At 45.5% G+C, this 19374-nt stretch overlaps 1 protein-coding gene across 1 annotated transcript in view; it reads left to right on the forward strand.

Moving 5' to 3' along the window:
• Positions 1-19374, forward strand: part of INCA1 (inhibitor of CDK, cyclin A1 interacting protein 1) — a 196425-nt gene that overhangs the window by 76272 nt on the left and 100779 nt on the right. The window contains exon 4 of the mRNA XM_086946634.1: positions 17639-17847. Coding sequence (XP_086802760.1) covers positions 17639-17847 — 209 coding nt within the window. The remainder of the gene's footprint in view (positions 1-17638; positions 17848-19374) is intronic.

The following is a 19374-nucleotide window of genomic DNA, read 5'->3' on the forward strand; positions in this document are numbered from 1 at the left end:
GTACGTAGTGTTGTTTTCTTTCCCTCATATCAGTATTCACTAGTGCAGGGTCATAGGGGGGGTGTTTTACTATCGTGTTTTATATTTACAGGGAAAGGCAAGAACAGGCTGACTTACGTAATCTCAGTATAGAGAGGCATATTCTGAGTTCAGGCGGTCAGCTTTCTGCATACAGGTATAGCAGGATATAGTCTGAGTGGTATTGTGCCTATAGTGCATACTTATAGACTTGACACCAATCCCTTGTTTGTTTCTTTCTTCGCAGCTCTCCCTCCCTGCTGTCCCCATCCTATCCTCCCTGTTTATTATTTTTGCCCTCACCTGATCCTTCCTTAGCCCACGGCTATTATAGCATTCTGGGCTTGGATAGATCTGGAGGTGGCCTACTTGTACCACAAGCTGATCCTGAGGACGGAGAGGATAACACAATCTGTGACACTCGGAACCAGGGAGAACAGATCTGGAAACTGCCCCAGCAACTGGCGGCAGTCTTCCTGTTGTTCGGGGGTCAGGGTGGGTGAGAGGTTAACTCCATCCACTGACCCGTCTTTCTCACAGGCCACTAAGAGGTCAGGAAGAGGCTCCGACTCCTCTTCCATTCCATCATCAGTTGCCAACAACATGCCCACTTCGGACCTTCTTAAGTGGGGCTTGAGGCGGTTGACATGTAGGACCCTCAAAGGGTTCCTGGGCGTCTTCATGTCCACCAAGTATGTCACTGGGCTCTTGCGCTCCACAACCTCAAATTGACCTGTCCACTTATCCTGAAGGGCACAGGGTTCCACTGGGGCCAGGACATACACCTCTTGTCCAGGCTGAAGCTCGACCAGAGTGGCATTCTGGTCGTACCACCGCTTCATCTCCTCCTGGCTTGCTTCCAGATTTGCCTCGGCAAGTTGTCTGAAGCGCCTGGTTTGGTTTCTGAAGGCCAGCATGTAGCTATATACATTCTGGGGAGGTTTCCTGGGAGATTGCTCCCAGCCTTCCTTTACCAAACTCAGTGGTCCTCTCACGGGGTGACCGTACAGCAGTTCAAAGGGGCTGAACCCTAGGGACTTCTGGGGTACCTCGCAATACGCAAAGAGCAGGCATGGTAAGAGGACGTCCCACTTACGCCTCATTGGACCTTCTAGGCCCATGATCATGCCTTTCAGGGTTCGGTTGAACCTTTCAACCAACCCGTTTCCTTGGGGATGGTAAGGCGTGGTGAACTTGTAGGTTACACCACACACTTGCCAAAGGGACTTCATATACTTGGATATGAAGTTGGTCCCCCTGTCGCTCACCACCTCTAGAGGGAATCCTACTCGTGAGAAAATTCCCATCAGTGCACGTCCCACCACGGGGGCCGTCACTGTCCTCAGGGGGATGGCTTCAGGGTACCGGGTGGCATGGTCCACCAAGACCAGGATGAACCTGTTGCCCATGGCTGTCTTGGGGTCCAGAGGCCCAACAATGTCAATACCCACTCGTTGGAATGGCGTACCGACCACAGGGAAGGGTTGGAGGGGAGCCTTGTTCCTTCCTCCGCTCTTCCCACTTGCCTGGCAAGTCGGACAGGTCCTACAATGAGCGTCTGAGCTCTTGTGCATTTGGGGCCAGTAAAAGTGGGTGACAAGCCTGTCACAGGTCTTGTCCATCCCCAAATGTCCTGCTAAAGGCACATCGTGAGCCAGACCCAGTAGGAAGGCTCTGAACTTCTGGGGTACCACCAGCACACGGGCTGACCCAGGTTCAGCAGCCTTAGGCTCTGAATACAGGAGGTCGTTCTCCCAGTACACGTAATGTGTTTTGGCCTGAACACCATTGGCCTGGTCTGCAGCCTGCTGCCGCATACCCACGAGAGAAGGGCATTCTTTCTGCTCCTTGCAGAATTCCTCCCTGGAGGGTCCTCCTTCTTGCTGTTAATGGGTCAGCTCAGGCAGGTCCCCCAGTTCAGCAATCTGTTCCCCTGTAGGCTCCAGGGCATCCCCCTCAAGGTCTGCTTCCTCCTGGACCGTGGGAACTTCAGGGGCCGGTTTCCCGCGCCCCTTGCGCCTTCTCCCTAAGGCCGGTTCCTGGGCCTCTCCTTCAGGCCCCAGGACCTCTTGATCACCCCTACTGGCTGCCATTGACCGGGTGGTCACGCACGCCCAGTCAGGCAGACCCACCATCCGTAGGTGAGTCGTCTTCTCCACCTTTTCCCAAGGGGAGTGCTCCAAGTCATTCCCTAGCAAACAGTCAACAGGCATGGTTTTCCTCACACAGACCTGCAGAGTACCAGAGACCCCCCCCCCCACTCGAAGGGAACTTGAGCCATCGGACACTGACTCTCTGAATTATCAGCGTTGATAACCCTACAGTAGGCATGGGGTACAACCTGCTCTTGAGACACCAGGTGCTGCCTCACTGCAGTCACACTGGCTCCTGTATCTCTAAGAGCCTCAGCTTCCTTACCATTGATGATCACCACCAGCCCATATTTCTTAGTGTTAGAGGGCAGGTAGTTTGTAGGGATCATCTCACTGTCTCCTAGTGAGACTAGGGTCATGTGAACGGGATCTCCACCCCCCGGGACCATCACTTCTTCTCCTAAGTGAACACTAGTCACTTGACGGGGCGGAGCACCAGTGGGTGCTGGTTTTCCAAACAGGCGACACTTGGGGTCACTGGATATGTGCCCCGGCTCACCACATTTGAAACAATTGAAGGGCCCCTTTGGAACAGGTCTACCTGTCGGGGCCCCATTCTGCTTTGGGGGTGGGGGAGGCTGAGAACCTTTCTGCTGGTCCCCTTGGGGATTACTTTGGGGGCCTTTTTGGAACCCTTTCTGTTTTCCCTTCTCCCCCCCACTCTTCTGCTGGGGACCCTGCCCACCCTTGGCAGAGTCTCCCACTGGACCCTTGTGGACCCTGGTGCTGAGCCAGCGGTCCGCCTCCTCAGCAAGCTTCCTCGGGTTGGACAGCTTGCTATCGATCAGGTGCTGGCGTAGCTCAGGAAAACAGTGATCAGACAAGTGCTCCCATGCAATTAAATCAAAGAGACCTTGAAAATCATTCACTTTGCTACCCTTCACCCAACCATCCAGTGCTCTGCAAAAGTAAGTCACATACTCCACATACGTATTCCCAGGCCGCTTAGTACATCCCCTAAACGTCTGTCTATACATTTCAGGGGTAAGCCCATACCTGTTCATTAAAGCTTCTTTCATGTGGGAATAGGATCTCTGATTTTCAACGGGCAAATCTAGCAGGGTATCTCGCCCTTCGCCAAGGAACCTTCCCCACAACCCCGCTCCCCAATCCTTGTCAGGGACCCGGTGGGAGGACATGGCTACCTCGTATGCCCTAAACCACTGTCCTATGTCATCCCCCTTAAAGAACTCTTTAACTACATCCTTGGGGATGTGCACTCTTGACTCTACCTGCACCGGCGTTGTGCTGCCACCAGAGGGAGGATGATCCAAGTTTCTCTCCTTTAGACTCATCTCCCTCATTTTCAATTCGTAATCCATTTGGTGCTTTCGCTCTTCTAGCGCCATTCTTTTGGTTTCAAGCTCCAGTTGGATTTTTAATTCTGCCAGCTTCCTTTCATGATCCCTCGTTTCCTTCCTGTCCGCCAGCTCCTCTGGCGACAGGCCTTTACCAAAGCTGTGCACGCTGTCTTGCCTTTCGAGATCCACCAGATCCACAGGTGCCCCCTGCTCCTCAGTGGCATCCTGATCCTCAAGGGCATCTTGAGCCTCCGGGGACTTTCTGGACTCTATCCAGGCTTTCAGGGCCTTGTAGAGCTCTGGCTTGTTCTTGCAACCGGCGTGCGGAACCTTGAGTTTTTTGCAAAAAAACTTCAGCTCATTCTTTGAGTATTTGTCCAGCTTTGCTGCATCCCATTCCACCTCCAACATCTCAGAGGTCGTGGACTCCGCTCCATCCAGGCTCTTCGTGCCCGGCATGGTTTCTTCGCTAGGGATCTTCTCTCTGCAAAATTACAATAAAACCTGTGGCCAAGTAACTGGACTGAAATCACTGTGCAATGGTCAGAAGTTAAGGTATAGACACTGCAAATGTAAATTCGAAAATCCTCACCGCTGCGTCCAATGTAGGAAGGGGGAGGCTCTAGTTGGCGCAGTGTAGCACTAGCGACAAGCAGGGACTCTCTCTTCCTCGTCAGGGCTGAGGGTTACCTTCCAGACAACCTCTGCTTACCCTCTAGGTAGTGTGGCTTAAGCAGTCGTTAGGCTAATCTTTGGGGCACATAGGGTTAAACATTTGCAATATCACACCATCACAACCAACCCATCACACAATGACACCAAACTGTATTTGTAAAAATATATATCTTTATATAGATTTCAAGCAGGTTTGTAAATACAGTTATCAAACTTTCAATAGCGGTTCCAGGTTACTTAAGTTCAGGTTGCCACAGTTCTTTCTTAGCAATAAGCAATCTTTTGGGCCGTCTGCCCAGGTTCAGTAAGGTTCAGTGTCTTGTAGCGCCTCAGTGCGCTTTCCGCTGTCTCTGCTCGCTTCAGAGAGGAGATCGGGCCTCGAGGACCAGGAGCTGTGCGAGCCTCGGTTTCAGAGGCGGCTCGCGTTGGGAGCAGATAGCGCGGTGCGAGCTCGAGTTGCAGGACGCTCGCACCGTGAGGATACAACACAGTACCTTTCAAATTCTTGTGGAGCGGGCGGCTTCCAGGGGAGCTGTCCCACGTCGCGTTGCTTTTCCGGGGTCGCTGTTCGCTGCGGCTCTCAGCCGGGCAGGTCACGGGTCATCCGGGGCGGCGGTGTTCAGTGGCGGCAGGGTCCTTCCTTCGTCGTTCGCTCCGACCCTGGCGGCGGCGGTTGTGTGGTGGCGGCCAGTGGCAGTACGGTCCCCAAGTGCAGGATGTACCCAGCCAAAGTGCCGGTTGCAGCTGTGCGCTCACAGCGGAGCTGTCGGGCAGGATACCGACCAGAGGGGAGTTATCACAGGGCGGCTGCCCATCTTCGCAGGTGGATTGACGGCTCGAAGCGCAGTCAATTCGGGAGCTTGGACCGGACGGGTCCTCCTTCGCGTTGCTCTCGGGCTCCCGGTGCAGATGCGGTCACGGTGTTCGGGCCAGCGGTGGCTGGACCTCACGTTGCTCTCGCTGTTGCTTTGGGCCTCGGTCACGGTGCTTGGGGGGATGTTGATGCCTTGGATTACGGGGAGCGTGGCAGGATTGCCCAACGCTCCCAGACTCCTCTGTCAGTACTGCGGCGATCAGCAGCACCCACAGTCGCTTTCTTCAGGGTGTAGCGCCCACTGGTCCTATGGCGCTGGTCAGGTGGCAAGTTCAGCAGCAAGCCCTTGGAGATCTTTCAGCAGAGTTTGGCACAAAGTTTCACAAAGCAAAAGTCTTCTTGTAGTCTTTTCTTTTCCTCTCCTTCTGCAGCAAGGCACCAGACACAGGCAAGAGACAGCACTCTTCCTTGTCCTTCCCGGTCCTTCTCGTCGGGCAGAGTTCCTTCTGTAGCCCAAACAGGATCTAATTTACAAGGAGCAAGGCTCCTTCTTTTATACTGCATTTCTTTTGTTCTCGCAGGCCAGGGGGGCCTTTGCATAGTCACTTTCAGTCCTTGAGTACTCTGGTGGGTGTAATCCGGCTTCTGCTTTCAGTGTGAGGGGCAGGCGCATCAGACGCCCCACAGGAGGTGGAGCCAGCATTGTGTGGACAGGAGTAGCCAGAAGTACCTTGTGGATGGGGCTTCGCCCTTCCTGGGCCAGTTGTCGGCTGAGTCATCAGTCGCTCCCCAGGAGGGTGGAGCCAGCATTGTGGTGGCAGATCACAGCAAGATTCAGAGTCAAGAGCCACTCCTACCTCACACTAAGGTGTAATCTGCGCATTCACCACCTGTCATCCCCCAGCCCTGTCACTCACACATCCCAGACAGTCAGATCCACATACCAGCAGAGGCGGGCTGAAATGGTTAGGCAAGCAAATGCTAACTTTCTAAAAGTAGCATTTGCAAACACAGGATATTAAATTAAACTTTACTAAAAGAAGTATTTTATCATCCTGAGTTCAGGCATACTAAACATGACTCTCTACCATGCTCCCTGAGCCTGCTGGGATTATAGAGTGTAATAATTCCAGCAGCCCATTCTGGCCTAACGGAAGCAGGTAGCCTTACAATAGTGAAATACGAATTTAGTTGTAATTCACTACTAGGACATGCCACACACATCAGGGCTTGTCCTACCTTACACCTACAATGCACCCTGCCCGCAGGCCTACCATAGGGGTGACTAATATGCAGTCAAGGGAAGGTTCAGGGGCTGGCGAGTGGGTGCACTTGCCCAGCCGGCATGACAGTCGAGACTGCAAGCGGGGTCTGCAATGGCAGACCCTAGACACATCTTAAGGCTGCTTCTGTGGGTGGCACAACCAGCGCTGCAGGCCCACTAGCAGTATTGGCATCTACAAGCCCTGGCACTCCTGGTGCGCTTTACTAGGGACTAACAGTAAATCCAATGCACCAATCATGGACATCAATCACATGTACAATTTACAGTAGGGAGCACTTGCACTGCGGCACGGGTCGGCCGTGGCGCAGTGCCCTGAGTATCGGAAAACCAGCAAAACATCGGAGGCACACCAGCAAAAAGTGGAAGGGAAACTCACGCCAAGGTGCCAGGTCTAACACGGAGACTGCGCAAAAAGGCGCTCTCCTCTCTAGGCACACACTTCTTCACTCTGCTTACCTGCCTCAATACCAAAGGAACCAGTCTTCTTGACAGGTATTCCAACGCTCGCCTGAGAGTCGGAGACTGCGCATAAAGGCGCTCTCCTCTCAGGGCGTGATACTGAATTATATTCGTAGTACCTTTGTTTTGAGGAGACACCTTGCTATATCCTGATGCCTTGCATTCCAGCAAGGGATACCTTCCAGTACAGCTTATTCCTGCGGTTCTCTTTATTTATCTTGGAAAGAACCCTTGACCTTATTTTCTGTAAGTAAAAGAGCATGTTCTGAATTCTTAAAGTTTGTATAGTGTGTATATGTGGTGCTTCTCATTCTACTCTTACTTTCTCTTACATACAGGGATCCCCGAAGGTGCTAGGAGAAGGTTACCCCACACCCTGTGCCGTAACAGGATATCTTTTGTTGTTTTATCCCCTTCCCTTTTCCCCTGGATACTTCTCTTCCCATAGTGTGGTATTTCATTGTGGTGAGGGCAGTGTTTAAGGGAGGTCGGGAACTACTCTTCACGGCATCGTTCCTGTTGGCTATACTAAAGGTTAGTGGCGTATGATACTTGGCGCTGCTGACATTTCCTCACACACCTCCGGAGTGGGACTTAAACACAGTTTTATCTCAGTTAATGAGAAGACCATTTGAGCCAATTCACAAGGCTAAGCTCAAAGTTTTTGACCTGGAGAGTGGCAATTTTATTAGCTCTTACTTCAGCCCGAAGAGTTAGTGAAATTCAAGCCTTCACCATTTCGGAACCCTTTTTACATTTCACTAGAGATTACTTGACTTTGCAGACAAACCCCAAATTCATCCCTAATGTACCGTCTCAATTCCATCTAAATCAGCCTGTAAAGCTTAAAACCTTCTTCCCGGACCCAGTTACGCCGGCAGAAAGAGCTTTACTCTCTCTTGACGTCAAGCGTTGCCTTAAATTGTATCTACAGAAGACTAAAGAAATCAGGTGATCCAAACAGTTATTTGTCGCCTATGGTCAAGCCACACTAGGACAGGCTGTAACGAAGGCAATCTATAGCCAGATGGATTGCTTCTGGTATTCATTTTTGCCATGATAAAGCCAACAAACCTTTACAAAGAAAGGTCAAAGCGCATTCCACCAGGACTATGGCGGCTTCTACTGCATTATTTGCCGCTGTTACATTAGAAAACATCTGTTGTGCTGCGACATGGAAGAATGTCCACACGTTCACGAAACACTACTGTCTACAGTCTGCGTCGCAGGACGATGCAGCGGTGGGACAAGCTGTTCTTCAACATCTTCTTCATTAAGGTTAGAATTATAATGTCTCTGATGTTGCATTTATTTATGTAGGGATATGAATATGTTTCTATTATCTTAACAGTTGTTAATTGATGGCTATTATTGCTCAGTATGTTACTGTACAATCAGTATTTCATTGTAAAGGGGTTTGGATACCTTATTAATATTCTAACCTTCCCGGATGTGTTGGGGAGTATATACACTCTGTCTCCCACCGGCGCAAAAAACACTATTTGGCTTACTGCTTGCTATTCTGATTCAAGCATGTGAATCTATGAAAGATACCCCAATACTGGATAAGAAAACAAGTTACTTACCTGTAACTACAGTTATCCAGTATTGGTATCTTTCATAGATTCACATGCACCCACCTCCTCCCTGGCGAGACAGTTCTCTATTTGGGATACCTACTTCTAACTTGTGCTAAGAAAATCTGAGGAGAACTGCCTCTTCTGGGAAGATTCTAGAGGGTGCTGGCAACTGATTGGTTGGAACTATTTTTTAGGTCTTTTCATATAATGAGGTAGATAGGCTACTACGTTTTGAGCCTTCTGGGCCTATTTTCTTTTAGCCTACTATTTTTTTTACTAAGGCACTGCTTTTGTGTATATATATATATATATATATTTTACTGTGGGACTCCCGCCTCGGCGACGGGGAATGATTCAGGCATGTGAATCTATGAAAGATATCAATACTGGATAATTGTAGTTACAGGTAAGTAACTTGTTTTCTTCCCCTAACGGTGAAAGATATTATGGAGGAACTGCGCCTTATTCGGCCATTTATGACTGACACACTACCACCAACCTTCAACGAATTGAAGATAAATGGTCTGGTCTTGATTCCAGGCTTTCAAACTTTAAACAAAAAGTTAACGACTCTCAAGATGTTGTAGTTAGAGTTGACGGTCTCACTTTAGAAGTTAATCAACTAAAAAAAAATTACAAAGGACTTGCAAAATCGCAATAGGCGCAACAATCTGTGCATTTATGGCATTCCGGAAGGTTCTGAAGGCTCAGACATGATTACTTTCTTGAAAACCCAAGTCCTTTAGATCATTGGCCTCCCTAAATCCATGGAATTCAACATTCAAAGAGCTCACAGACTGGTACCTCAGAGTGCATCTTCCTCTTCAAACCCAAGAGGTATAATTGCCTATGTCCTTCTATATTCAGATGTCATGGCTATTCTTCATGCTGCAAAACAACATAAGCAGATTCTATGGTCCGGTCACAGAATTTTCTTCAGCCAAGATGTCTCCAAGTCCACTGCCAACCGACGTAAGGAATTCCTCGACCTCAGACCCGCCTTGAGATCCATGAATGCACGTTATGGTTTAATCTATCCCTGTTTCTTCAAAGTTACTTACGAAGACAGAACTTTGAGTTTTGATGATCCAGCTGACCTCCGAAAGTTTATTCACTCTCACAAAAGAGAACTTATGGAATTGAGCAAACCCTAATTGTTCTGTTATTGTTTTCTCTGATTTGTTGTGTTTTGATGTTTAGTTAGTTTAATACAATTGTTTAACATTTCCTTGTTTATTCCTTTTCATGTTCCTCAGGTCTATCTTCTCTAGTGTTGCTGATGATGTTCCCCATCCATGTTGCCCTCGTGTATGTATCGTATGATTCATCCCGCTGCATTTTTTCCTAATGTTTGGTAAGCTCCCTTCATTTTGTCTCATTTGTTTACATCTTTCTCTTACCTCCATATTTTTATCTAGTCACATTTGGTAATCTTTTCCATCTCAGTGTTCTTCTTCTGTGTGGCTGTCTTGCCCTTCGCCGCCCCCCTCATACCTTAATGTCCTTTTCTTTGAAGTGTTCCTTGGCTTAAGCCTGCAGGCTTTTCATCATCTTCTTCTGAAGGAATCCTGTCCTCTTCCTTTTGTTTCTTTCTCTACTTCTTGTTTCTCATTTTTCGGCCCCTATTTCACTTCTGTGTCCACACATATTACTCTCTTCTTTAGACTTCTGCATTTTAGTATTACGCTTTTTCTCTGTTCTTCCCTCCATCTCTTACTTTGGTTTGTTTCAGTCAGATTTTATACTCTTCTCCTTTCTGGCTCTCTTCTTTTCTCTTTTACGATCTATTGGTTCCCTTCCATTTTACTTTATGGGTACCTTTTTCTCTGCATGTATCTTCTATTTCCCTATTGATTTTTAATTCATTTTTCCTAATTGTTCTTTCTCAATCTAGTGTATCCCCAGGTTACCTATCTTTCTATACCTCTTACTCATGAAAGGACTTCGTATAATTTCATGGAATGTTAAAGGCATGAGTAATCCTGTCAAGAAACAACGGGTATTATCTCACCTTGCCAGATTGAATTGTCATATAGCGATGTTGCAGAAATCACACCTTAAGTCACAAGACTTATCTTCGTTACGTAAACATTGGGTGGATGAGATTTTTTGCTCACCAGTTGTTAATAATAAGAATGGTGTGATAATTTTATTCCATAAATCACTGCATGTTCTCTTACAAAATGAGTTTATTGATACAAATGGTAGATGGTTATACTTAGATGTCAAAGTTAATAATAACCAATTCTCTTTTTGTAATGTATATGGTCCAAATGGTATTGATCTTTCTTTTTGAAGCGATTTTTCCACCTTCCTTTCCTCACATTCAGCTGAAAATTTGATTATGGGTGGGAATTGTAATCAACTTATGGATCCTTTCCTTGATCGTAAATCCCAAACTAGGTACATTCCAAATAAGATGCAAAAAGGATTCCTTAAAGCCATTACTACAAGGGGGTTAATAGATGCTTGGCGCACCTCACATCCTGACGTTCTAGAATTTTCTTTTTTTTCACCCATCCACAAATCCCACTCATGCATCGATTATATCTTTCTCACACAGCCTGTCTTACAATTGATGAATAAGGTAGAAATTGGTTCTATCCTCATTTCCGACTATGCCCCTGTTATTCTAGACATGGATTATCCCTCCTCATCTCCTACATCGTGACGGTGACGCTTTAACAATTCCCTTCTTTTAGACCTTCAATTCTCTGAACAGTTCACTTTATTCACTCAAGAGTTTTTTCTTCATAATCTTTCCCTCGTCCCTCAATTCCATCTTATTTGGGATGCTTTCAAAGCATCTGCTAGGGGTTTCATTATAGAATTTGTATCTCGGAAAAAAAAGAAAGCCCTCTCACACTCAACATTGCTTTTAAAACAAATCAAAATCTTAGAGCATAAGTACTTCACTACTAATTGCCCCAACACTTTACCCCTTCTTATTAAAGCCAAAATGCAATATAACAAGTTATCTTCGGATTCAGCTTGCAATTTTCTTCTTAAATTTAATACAAAAATGTTTGGTGGACGTAACAAAGCAGGAAGATCCCTAGCATATCTCAGAATCAAGAAACAAGAATCTAACATTGTAGCCATAAAAGATGATTCTGGGAATCTGCATCTTTCAGATGCCAATATACTTGAATGCTTTACTAAATAGTATTCCTCTCTTTACACTCCTGAAACCCATCCTTCTCCAGACCTCATTGACTCTTTTTTTCAGAATATGCCCAAACCCCCGGATAGTTCCCTTGATCTTTCATCTCTTGACGTCCCTATTTTTGAACGAGAACTTACAGAGGCTATTGCTCTCCTACCCAAAGATAAAACTCCGGGTCCGGACGGTTTTACTGTTCGATTTTTTTACATTTCAAAGCGTTCCTAGTTCTCCACCTCATGTCACTGATCAATTCTTTCTTGCTTGCTGGTGCGTCGCAGGGTTCCTTCACGCATGCAATGCTTTGTTTAATACCCAAGAAAGACAAAGATCCATCACTGTGCAAGAATGATAGGCCATTTTCCTTAATAATCACTGATTGCAAAATGTTTGCTAAACTCCTTGCCCTTCACATCAATAAGGTTATCCCCAATTTAGACAACATATATTAATCTGGCTTTGTTAAAGGACAATCATTCACAGATAACTCACATACTTTTCTTAACATCTTACATTTAGCTTCAAAGTCGGTCTCTCCTGTGGCGGCTATTACCTTGGATGCAGAAAAAGCATTCAATAGAGTTAGTTGGGATTTTATATTCGGTGCTTTAAGATGGCATGGTTTCAGCCCACCCAATATTATATTTATACAATTTTTATACTCGGCACCTACTACATCCGTCTGGGTAAATGGCTGTCAATCTCGATATTTTCCTCTCGTCAGGGGAAGTAGAAAGGGTTTTCCTCTTTCCCCCTTCTTTTCATTCTCGCCCTCAAACCTTTCCTAGAAACTATTAGATGTTCACCACAGTACACAGGGTTTCAATTTCATAACCTTGATATCAAATTTAAAGCATATGCATACAATATCTTGTTATTCATCTCTAACCCATCTGATTCCCTGCCGGCTTTCTTCTTCCTTTTACATGATTACTCCAATGTCTCCGGTTATAAATTGAATGTTGACAAATGAGAAAACCTGCCTTTAAATACATTTTGCCTCCCCTCCATGTTCCGGGATTCTGGCTTTGAATGGAACTCTTCGCATAATAAATGTTGAGGGGTTCTTTACTCCAACAGTTTCAAGGAAATTATTAAAATCAATCATACTAAAATTCTTAAGAAACTCTCTGCCCTCATAGATGGTCGGTCTCCACTTTTCCATTCTTGATGGGGTAGATTAACTACAATTAAGATTCTGCTTCTCCCAATCATTAATTTTTATCTCTCTATGCTTCCTGTATCTCTTCCTAATACCTTCTTTCGCACTATCAATAGTTCATTTACCAAGTTCCTTTGGAATAATCGTAAACCCAGAATTTCCTTGGCTCGCCTTCAACTTTCTAAAGGATTGGGTGGGGTTAATTTTCCTAACCTTAGACGATATCACTCGTCTTTCACCCTTAAACAAATTTGGACTTTTTTGTCTGACTCTACTGCTCCACCATGTACAGCATGGAGCGCCTTAGAACAGGCTTAGTATTCTCCTTTTTCCTTCCTTTTATCTATCCGTATTACTTCGCCTCCGAAACGTATTTCCTCTCCTACTTTCATTCCCTCCAGGGCCCTCGCGATCTCCTTATGTGGTTTTCATCTTCCTTCGGCTGAGCGTTCCCTATGCATCCCGATCCAGTATAATAAACATTTTAAGATTAACAATCGTGCCTTATTCTGGAAGGAATGGATTGATAAAGGCATTATCACCCCCCAACATCTGATGAAAGATGGTTCTTTTATGTCATTTACCGAACTCCAAACTTTATATGACATCTCCACTCAACACGCTCCTCATTATATTATACTTAAGGATGCTCTTACATGTTATTATTTCCAGGAAAACCCCATTGCTGCGCCGGAGCAGTGATCCCCTTGTAGGGATTCTATTGATTTTTCCACCCAATTTAAAGCTGCCACTATTTAAAAGATATTATCTCATTCCCTGCGATTAGAACTAAATATCCTTTGGAAATCTTATGGGGAAAAAGACTTAGACCTTGAACTCTCTCTTCAAACCTGGGACTCCCTATGGTCAAAAATCCATACCACCTCACATTCAGCCAGTACCCCACAGACCTTATATTATTTTTATAATAGATTATTTTTTACTCCTACTGACCTTTACAGATTCAAACTATTAGATTCTCCCAAGTGTTGGTCTTGTCCCAATGAAAAAGGGGATTTTCTTCACATGTTTTTTCATTGTCTCTTTGTTAAGTCCTTTTGGTGGTGTATCTGGTCAAAATTAAATTACATTTTATCTTCTAATGTCCCCTTCCACATTACACATGTTTTTCTGGGCAGCTTTTCCCCTGCTTGGGATACTCACAGTAATTATGGCAATTTTATTAACTAATTTTTAGCCATTTCGCTCCAGATCATTATCAATAATTGGAAAGACATCTCAAACATTTCATATCAAGCTTGGTTTGAATTTATTGTGTCATCATCACAGACTGGACCGAGCTTATGCTACCTCTACTGCACTGTTGATTAAAAGAGACTTATTTTGGTTGCCACTTACTAACTTTCTTTCCAGAGTACCAAATTGATTTTGCTTGTTGTATATTACATTGTTCTCATCATATATTTAACCTTGTCTTAACCCTGTTTTTGTTTGCATTACTTCCAGGACTCTTCTTTTCCTTTTCCTTTTTCTTCTCCTCTTCTCTCCCTCTTTTTCTCTCTTTCCTTCTTTCTTTTTCTCTTATACCTAAAATCTTTTAAAAATGCATTTACTCTTAGTACAGTTTTTATTCTATAAGAATATTGTTATGACTTTGTTTCTCACAACATGCTTTGCTTTACTCATATCCTATTGCTACATGACTTCTTTGTACTGATGTTTTACATTGTTTATTAATCCAATAAAGCATTCTAAACTCAAAAAGAAGGGCACCATAGGAGCGAGGTAGCATAGGTAATAATAATTGGCCAACTTTAGTGTTTTTATGTTTTAGTTTCCTAACCCTAATTCCATTAATTAAGCAGTGATTTTTAGGAATTTCTGAAGTTCTTTTAATTCTGTGCACCGGGGGTTAACAAGAGGGTCTGGCATGCAGCCAGGCCTTGCGAACAACCCACCTTGCGGCAAACTTTACTGCACAAGACCTATGGCTGTGTACAGTGTAATGCGCCGCAATGCCTTGCTTTCGCCCAGGTCCTGCGCAAAAAGTTCTTGCACAGCCAATCCCCACTGGGCATGGAGGCTTTTGGTTGTGTGCAGAAGTTGGCTGCAGGGATTGGCACTAGCATGGGTCCTGTGCCAAACCACCCAGCGGTCCGAACACTACTGCTCTTAGTCAAAGGTTTGGTTCTCCACTCAACTCACCATGCTGCTGCAGGATATGGCCTAGTAGTTGCACTTTTTTTTTTTTTTTTTTTACAAAAGCAGTCATTTGTTTCGGGGTCCAGTTCCCCAGACGCAGCTTTGTGAATTTGGAAGAACAACTGCATTTTTTTCACAAGTCTAGGGGTACCTCTGGGGCTCCTCTTATGGGCCAGGGGTCAGGTTTGCTGCCCTTGCCCCCTTACAGCCTGACTAATTTGTTTTTGTTCATAAGCAGGATCCAAGCCTTGAGTCCTTTTAAAACGACCACAACAGAAATGTTTATTGTGCAGCCGACCACAACAGTAATGTTTGTTTTGCAGCCGACCACAACAGAAATGTTTATTTTGCAGCCAACCAAACAGAGTGGGTCTCTGGACCACCATTGGAAAACAGTTGAAAATGTTCTTTTGCCCAGTGGTATTCATTTTTAAGTCGAACCAGGGCAGCGCATGTTGTGCTCTGCAAGGCATGCTGTATTAGAATATGAAAATGGAGCCCCACCAACTCTCCGCCCATATTTGTCATTGGTTTTTGTTATTGTCCTTCCTAAATGCTGCCTTCTGGTTTGGTAATAGGCTTGTTAGTTCCTCCTTAGTACCATCTTATCTTCATTTGTAAATTCCCTTGAGGGTTGGCCCTTACTTCGGCTGTTACACTGTATGTTTATTTTAGTCTGTAAGCACTATTTCTTTAATGGGTTTCTGCTCCTGCAGGCACTATGTGCTGTCACTTTCAAAGCAGTCCGGGATGATCACGGCTGCTGCTTTGCAATGAAATAGGTCTTGCATTTACGAGCATCTGAGCTACTACCATTATAAATGACGATGGCTTAAACTCTCGTAAATGCAAGACCTATTGCATTACAAATGTTTTTTGGGGTAAAACTGCTCCATACGGCGCTTTCACTTTAATGTCAGCCCACCCCTTTCTTTACTCATAGCTTGTCTAAAGAAAGGGACAGCTATTAAAGTGAAACCGCGGCATGAGGCACTTTTACCCCCAAAAAAGCATTTGTTTGTCAACTTGACAAACAGATGCTTTTTTTTTTTTGTAAAAGGGCCCCATACAGCGCTTTCACTTTAATGGCAGCCGCGCCCCTTTCTTTAGCTGTGGCTCGTCTACAGAAAGGGGTGTGGCGGACATAAATGTGAAAGTGCGGCATGGTTCATTTTTCCCAAAATTGCATTTGCAATGCAATAGGTCTCACATTTGCGAGAGTTTAAGCTATTTGCATTGTCATTTACAATGATGATAGCGCAAACTCTCGAAAATGCGAGGCCTATTGTATTGCAAATGCATGTGTTGACATGGCTTGGCAGTTCGGGCTGGACTGGTCCCATGAGGTACAGGGTCAGACTGATTTGCATATGGCCATGTCTGAACTGGGGTGGCAGAGTGAGCTAAAGAATGATGATGGATTACACCCAGATCATTTGACTGGGTGTAAGTGCTTGCAATGTTCAACACACCATCCATCATCCCCTTTGGTTTTGCTTTGCTCTCCCTAAGTTGGCAGGGTATGCCCAGACGTGGGTCCCTTGCTCACTTTGCAAGTGGATTCAAGATAGCCTGGCTGATGAGGGTTATGAACCCGAAACCGGTCACAGGATGCTTGTTTCCATTCCAGGGAAGACATGGCTTGGCAGTTCGGGCCGGACTGTGCCTATGAGGCACAGGGTCAGACTGATTTGCATATGGCCATGTCTGAACTGGGGTGGTGTAGTGAGCTAAAGAATGATGATGGATTAAACCCAGATCAGTTGACTGGTGGTGAGTGCTTTCAATGTTCAACACTCCGTCCATCATCCCCTTTAGTTTTGCTTCTGTTTTTTTTCTGGCAGTCTGAAAAATAATGGTCAAGATATATATCAAGTGAACTCTTCAAAGTCTGTACAACAGTTTTTCGTCTTACAAATATCTGGAGAAAAAAACTACTGAGTGAATTTACAGCTAACAATATAAATCCACTATTCTGTGTAAAGTTGTATTTTCATGCCAAGTTTGTTGCCAATCCAGCCAGCAGTTCTTGCTGCATAAAAGAGGAAAAAATTCTACTGCAATTAACATTGAAATCACTATGTTTTTGATCACACTTTCAACTTACTTTTTTCCCAAATGGATCTGCACAAAACGTCACCTGCCTAAACTAAGTCATTTTTACCAATTGGCTAACGTTTTTCCTGCAGAATCGTTACAATGTGCCAAAGTTACTCGCCACCAAAAATAGAACATGTAAAGTGAGATTGACCCCCGTTTTTGTGTGTGTAATTATATGTATCCACGTAGATTACTGGATCAAAAGAGAAGGACGTTTGTGTGTGTCAATGTGTGAACCGTTTTTATTATGGAACGAAAATAGAAGATGTTGCCTTTGCACAGGCATTTTATTTTTCAGTTCTAAAGATTTCTTTCCTTATTGTAATGTCCTGGTATGCGAGGGTAAAGGGAACTATTTTAATGTTTTGGGATGTAATTAACATAGCCACAAGGAAGAACTGATTTGACAGGAAAGTAACATTTTCTTTGGCCAGTGTGGTACTTCGAAATGTGTGATTAATATCTTTCATTCGAATTTACGTTCTTAAAAATCTTGAATGAATTAATTGTCCCGCCATTTTTTCTGCTAGCCTAATTAAAAAGGCCATCCAAATAATAATGTCTTTATGCAGCTCAAAACCCAAATCGACATCATCTAAATAAGCAAAGTATTAGAATGCCTAATGTGGGTGCTTGTTAGCAGTGCATGCCGGGTAAAGTGGCTGCTTCTTTCTCAACTCAGGATGGCCCATTTAATGAATGCATTCATCATTACAGCAAATTGTGAGCTAAAGACGAGCTCTTCATGTCTTTTTTTTATCCTAGATGTCAAATTATGCAGTCGAAAGACCTGATTCCCTAACAGACCTACCCTCGTTGCAAATAATTTCCATCCCCGAGAGACTCGTTTCTCCTTCAGAGCTGTGCAGAAACAAGAAGGGCAAGCAGAAGGGTCAAAAGAGAGACAGTAGTCATGTGATGTCGGTCTGCTGCCATCTAGAGGATCTCAGGAGAAGGCAAGCCACAATTGATCAGTAAGGCATTCTATTTATTTCAAACATGTTTCACTACGGTAGCTTAGGTCTAGATTTGAAAAATAGTTCACACCATGGGGTATAACGGTTTATTGTAATTTAAGAGCATTATTACGCAGATTGCTCAGTTAAATGGAAGGCTCTATCGTGATACCGAGGAGCACCTCAACTCTGCCCTCAACCGTTATCCTCCCCCCACCACAACCGACGGCAACTCCTCGCCCAACGCACTCCACAGATGGATTACTGACTGCGCAGACACCATCTCGCTCATCCGGAACTCCGACAGACAGCGCACCACGAAAGCCACCTTGTTCACCACTTACCTCTGAGAATCCAAGCGCACGTGCCAACGACTCGAGAAAGCTTGAAGGAACAGCAAAACCCCAGAAGCACCTCCGTCTGCAAGACCACCATGACAGAACACCACCACCTCATCCGAACCACAAAGAAGAACTTCATCCAGAATAGAATACTCACCAACTCACACAACTCTAAGAAATCTTCAGCATCATTCAAGAATTCACCAAATCCCCCAGCGAATCGTCCGACGTCCCTGCCTCCCAGACCTCTGCAACAAACTCTGGTCATACTCCATCTCAAGATCAGAACTCTCTACTTCAATGAGCAGAACGCAGACACCGACTCTACACCTCCAACCAACAATGCAACCCAGCCGACCATCACCGCCTGGACCCCCGTCACTGCAGAAGACACCACCAAAACCATGGGAAGTATACACTCAGGAGCACCCACCGACACCTGCCCGCCCCACATTTTCCACAGAGCTGCCTCCACCATCGCACCCAAACTACAACATACTATCAACTGCTTTCTTGAAACAGGCACTTTCCCCAATGACTGGAAACGCGCAGTGGTCAAGCCCCTCCTCAAGAAGCCCACCGCAGACCCAATGGACCTCAAGAACTACCGACACATCTCTCTCCTCCCCTTTGCAGCCAAAGTCACAGAGATCGTCAACAACAAGCTCACTAACATCATAGAAGCCAACTCGATCCTCAACTCTTCCCAACCTGGATTTCGTAGCAACCATAGCACCGATACCGCCCTCCTAGCCGTCATAGATGACATCCGTACCCTCCTGGAGGAGGGCCACATGGCCTCATCCTACTAGACCTTTCAGCAGAATTCGACACCGTCTCCCACCGCACACTAACTGCTAATCTCCATGATGTCGGCATCCGGGGAACCGCCCTCGTCTGGATTCGCTCCTTCCTCACCGCCAAACCCAAAGAATCAGACTCCCACCCTTCCGCTCCGTACCCACAGAGATCAGCTGCGGAGTACCCCAAGGATCCTCACTCAGCCCCACACTCTTCAACATTTACCTGGTCCCTCTCGCCACCATTGTAAGAAAACACGGACTCAGCATAGTATCCTATGCCTACGACACCCAGCTTATCCTCTCCCTCACCAACGAACCGAACGTCACCAGACCCAGCTTCCAGGAAGGTATAAAAGATGTCGCCTCCTAGATGAGCAACAGCTGCCTATAGCTCAACTCAG

The sequence above is a fragment of the Lissotriton vulgaris genome, chromosome 12 (genome assembly GCF_964263255.1).
Source record: "Lissotriton vulgaris chromosome 12, aLisVul1.2, whole genome shotgun sequence".
NCBI classification, from domain to species: domain Eukaryota; kingdom Metazoa; phylum Chordata; class Amphibia; order Caudata; family Salamandridae; genus Lissotriton; species Lissotriton vulgaris.